This window comes from Cephus cinctus, unplaced genomic scaffold (genome assembly GCF_000341935.2).
Source record: "Cephus cinctus unplaced genomic scaffold, Ccin1 Ccin1_scaffold1573, whole genome shotgun sequence".
Lineage (NCBI taxonomy): Eukaryota > Metazoa > Arthropoda > Insecta > Hymenoptera > Cephidae > Cephus > Cephus cinctus.
In genome coordinates this window covers 439-5607 of record NW_014333884.1, presented here as the reverse complement: position 1 = coordinate 5607, position 5169 = coordinate 439, and the positions used below count along the sequence as shown (strand labels likewise).

Genomic DNA, 5169 nt, shown 5'->3' with positions numbered 1-5169 from the left:
GAGCGAGAAGCTCTTATTCGCGCTACAGGCACTTGCTGCGTTACCACTAACAACAAGTGAGAGCGCCAACGAGAGAGTGACAGGGAACCGTCGCTAGGACTGAGAGAGACGCTCTTATACGGGACTCCTCCGACTCGTGACAGAAATTGTGTCCCGGACCAGGCGAAAAGGCTACCTCCTCCACGCTCCGGCCTGGCTCGCTTTTAGGCTGCTAGCCGCTCCCCACTCTCTCTTCGTTACTTCTTCCCTGAACTTCTCTCTATCTTATGTATGCATATACACAACCGATCAAAAGTTTAGGTTCACCTCGCTTTCTTTGTAACGCTCCCATGACTGCAGTTTGATAAACATTACATTTAGAAGCAATTTTTCGCGTTGAGTAACCTTCTTCGTGTAATGCCACAATGACTGCTCGTGTCTCTACACTCAGCTCTGCTTTTCGACCCATTTCTCTATGATTGACACATAAAATATGTAGTTTTCTTCACATTTCAATAATCAGATGATATTTGTCGAATTATGTCAATTTAAATATAAATTTTTCTTTAACAGTAACGAGTTTCAATATGAAAAATATTCCACTTACCTTTTTGTAAAGAAAAATATGATAAACAATTGGAAATATAGCTTTTGGAAAGAGCTCTCGCAGCACTAAGACGTTACGCGTAATATGCACTAGACGCATCGAGAGAATGCAACCTGTCATAACAAGTTTGTGCTCGATCTACGCGTAACCCAAACACGCCAAACTCCCTCCTACACTCTGACCAGTAGGGTGTATCGACTTGTTATAGGTAAAACGAACGTGTTTGACAAAATTCACTGAGTAGCTGACTTAATTGTGTAAAATTCAAAAATAAAGCAAGTGAACTTAAACTTTTGACCGGTGTATATGTATAAACATTCAAAAGTTTAATAATTACATTTTTTTAAAGTTGGTAACGTGCAAACTCAGAGCGCGGTTCGGTCCGTCCGAGTTTGATCCCCGGAGAATAATTTTATAAATCTTATATTATAGATCCTATTTTATAGATTTTTTTGTATAAATCATTTTGAATTAATTTATATGATTTTTATTTATTTTTTTTGAAGTTAGAAATTGATTCGTTACTAATTTATTCGCATTTTCCCTTTCAGGTTTTTACATATTTCATTTCCGACATTTTGAACTTTTTTTTATTAAGGCTGGTAATTATATTATATCGCAATTCAGTACTAATAAACTAAAAAATAAAAAGTTGAACTGCATAAGAATTTACCTGTATATTGTACTCAAACATCATGTCGACGATCGTCGGCCTGCAGAAAACGAAAAAGATGCGATCCCGTTGATATTCGCCCATTCGTACAACCTTTATATGCACAATGATCGTAAATGCGCTCAATTTTATCCATTACTGTTGAATTTTTCACTAATTCACTTCTTAATTATTAAGAAATTAATTAAACCCGTCCAATGTCTCTGACAATCTCTGAAATCTGAATCTGACGAATCGACGTTGCTAACTATCGCGCGACTAGCAATACACATTGGGGCCTGCAGCGTCAGTTCGTCCGTAATCGCACAGGCAGCAGCATCATAGTAAGTAGCTCTTAAATAATTATAAGAAAACAAGACGCAACACGTCTCTTGTTTATTTTATTACTATGAAGGATATTGCGAGAGAGAATATTGTGAGATAATAGAAAATGATTTTCTCTTTCAGTCTAGTTCATCATTGGATGAAGAAATTAAATTACTGTGGGCAGTTGTTTTCACAGACGAGTCGTATGTATTTATATCGTTTAATGAAAATCATTTAACAAAAGTAGCCAATAATATTAATATATTTCATGGTTATAGCACTGCTATGGAGGGCGTAAAGACAGGGCCAGCGCCACCTCCGCCGTCGCCGCCGCCGTCGGCACCACCACCATTACCACCACCACCACTACCACCACCATCAGAACCACTAACGCTGCCGACGCCACCACCACCAACTCCTGTACCGCCACCACCGCCAACAACTGGTATGTATCGATAAGTTCATAATTATTTATATTCTAGTTGTATATTTTTTTCTTAATTTTTTACAGATAAGACGAAAAAAAATTAGCGCTAGAAGAAGAGGAGGGGGGCCAGCAACAGCAACAACATCTGCAGAGGTGCGGGCGGGCGCCTTAGAGGAAGAGTACTCGCAACCGTTCCCCTCAACCGTCGTGTAGCTGTTCTCCTTGCCGGTGGCAGTGAGAGGAAGTGCATGAGCGGGCATTCAAAATTGCAGTGGATGCCGTGCTGGAGAAAATGTCCAGCAAAAAATAATAAATTGGAAATCACGAAATACATGAATGAGTTTTTATTTTTCTCCTGACAATATTAATAAATAAAAATTGTAAGAAAAAAACGCCAAAACGGCGTTTCGGCGTTTTGTGTGCCTGTTCGCAATTCAGACAGTTCGGGTACGATCCCGACGACAACCTTTTTTAAAAATATCTTGTGTTAACTTAAAATACAGTTTGGACAACATAGAAAGGTTAAAAGAGAGGAACCTTCAACAATTTTTGTAGAAAAATGAAAAAAAAAGGATGAAAAAAGAGTTCTTCATAGGGGATCGAACCCGTAACCGGCAGCGTTATATCTCGACAGGTTATTGACTCAGCCGCGATGCTTGTTTAATACCAAATTACATTTGTTATAGATATTTATTTATGATATCTCAAAATTTCTCTCTGAACTTTTGTCGGTCGTTTCATTTACCAATGGGTTTCGCCATTCATTTGTGAATGTTCATTTTCGGCATGGTAGGAGATAAAGAGTGAAAACCAATATTTCTATGCATTTTTTATAACTGTGAAATTTATTTGAATATACACACTTTGTTTGTGCATTACGTCCATACAAATGTTTAGAGTTCGATTGGACGGAAGACCTTGCTGCCCCGCCTGTTTGCCGAGAACGATTTGTGAGGGGCGGCAACTTTTTCCCCACCACCGAGCAATCCATTCTTTCACGTTGACTGCAATATCGGCTGGAACGATGATCATGATCCGCGCGGCTACGCGAAATCTGTAACAGCGACGGAGGCGATGATCACGAAATCCTACTTCCGGACTCGGCGCTACGATTTAACGCCATGCATTTTACCCTAGTCATTCGTAGGACTCAGCGAATCGGAGGATAAGGAACTTGAAATTATACTTCGAGCCTCGTCCTTCGAAGATTAATGTAGTAGTGGTAGTCGTTCCTAAAGAATTTCACAACGCTTGAGAGCTAGTGGAAAAAAGAAGTTGGTACCTCTTGCTTTCTCCTTCCCGCCGCTTGCGCGCTGGCTTCTTCATTGTTTTTCGTTGTGCGAGAGAGTTCGCATCGTGAGAGAGCTTTTGAAAACTTTGAATAGTGATTAATAGAGACAGTGAAGAGAAAAACGTCAAAAGTTGTGAAAGGGAAAACTTCCCCAGAGGGCGAAGACATAGGACGATTATTGCTCGAGAAATTGCGGAAAATAGAAGACGAAGTGAGGGAATTCCAGAAACAAAGGGAGACAGCCAAGATGGCGGTCGAGGAGATAATGGAAGAAACTACGCCGCAACATGGAAGTGTGAAAAATGTGTTAATCGCAGGTAGGATACGACACAGTCGTTTAAACTATTAGACAGGAAATACTTACCCACAAGGGAAGACCTCCTGTACTAACATGTACCCTCTTACTGGGGAAAATGCATCCGATTCATCTGATAAAGAGAATCAAGAGAGCGTGGCCAGCGGGACAACAAGTCCCAACGCCTCAGAGCAAAAGGGGAGAGACACAAAGACTGGGGGCAAAGAATCTAGCTTTTCTGTACACAGTACAGAAGGGACTAAGGCCAATTTTGACAAAGTGGTAATTGCTATACTAGGACTTGACCCGACAGGGGAAGGCAGTCCTGTAAAACTTCACCCAGAATTACCAACACGCTGGAAACACTGGATAGTAAGGGGCATACCAAGTGGACAAAGAGAAAAACTGATGAAAAAACATAGTAGGAAAGGAGATTGTCCGTTAGAGGTATCCAAGGTGAACCCGGAGATTGAAGCAACTATGGCTGATGCAACCTAGGAGGGAGACCGTCATCCTCAGGGGGCACAAAACCTACTAGGGTCTGCCATGGCAGTACGGGGCACAGCCATTTTAATGATACCTTGCGAAGAAGAGGAAGGAATTGACGGATCAATCTTGCTAGAGAACCTCTGCGATTCAGGGAAAATACTGACAGAGCTGCATCATTCGCAGTCGGAGGGCAGAAGAGCCTTCATATCTTCAGCCTTGATCAAGCAGGTAAGACCAATTGTAGATAACACAGAAACAGATGAGCGGTTATACGGCACAAAGTTGTCAGAAAAGATTAAGGACGCAAAAGCTATAGAGAAAACCACTCAAAACATTAAAACACAACCATCAGTAGTGAACAAGCAGGTTCAGAGACAAAATTCCTTAAAGTGGTGGAGCCCACCTACGAAGATAAAGCAAGTGGGCGAATGCTCAATATACAACACAAGAAGGTCATCAAACTGGTGTTACAAGGGGCCAGACCCATGGGAGGAGACTCCAGAATCGGAGCCAGGTCAGGTGGAAAACAAAGAGTCGTTAACGCAGGAGGTAAGCACAAAAGCTGGGAAATTAAAAGAAAAAGTGAGAGAATGGGAGAAAGAAACAAGTGACAAAGTCATTATAGAATGTATAAAGGGATACAAAATAAAGTTCTACAGCCCTCCGAGCCAAGGAAAGGCACCAGTCCAACCTAATTACTCGGGGGAAGAACTGCAGAAAATCCAGGAGGCTATAGAATCGCTATTAGGAAAGGGAGCAATTGCTCAGTGTAAGGCCTGCGAAGGACAATTCCTGTCGCAATATTTTTTGAGCAAGAAGACAGATGGCTCAAAAACATTTATCATAAATCTAAAAATGCTGAACGAATTCATTTCGACAGCACACTTTAAAATGGAAGATAAGGAAACAGCAATAAATCTCATATCTCCTGAAGGTTGTTTTGGCAACACTAGACACACCGGACGCATACTTTGCGGTAAGCATGCACAGCTCATGCAGAAAATTTCCTTAGATTTTAATTTTCGAATCGGTTATATAAATTCACCTGCCTCACATTTGGTCTCTGCACAGCCCCAATGATCTTTACAAAAATAATGAAACC

General features: G+C 41.0%; 1 protein-coding gene across 1 annotated transcript; it reads left to right on the top strand.

Annotated features, from left to right (window-relative positions):
• The first annotated feature begins 1850 nt into the window (after positions 1–1850).
• Positions 1851–4076, top strand: LOC107273338 (protein enabled homolog). Its single transcript, XM_015751429.1, has 3 exons — positions 1851–2010; positions 3439–3600; positions 3655–4076. Exons 1-3 carry the CDS (start codon positions 1851–1853, stop codon positions 4074–4076), a joined length of 744 nt encoding a protein of 247 aa, XP_015606915.1.
• The last annotated feature ends 1093 nt before the right edge of the window (positions 4077–5169 follow it).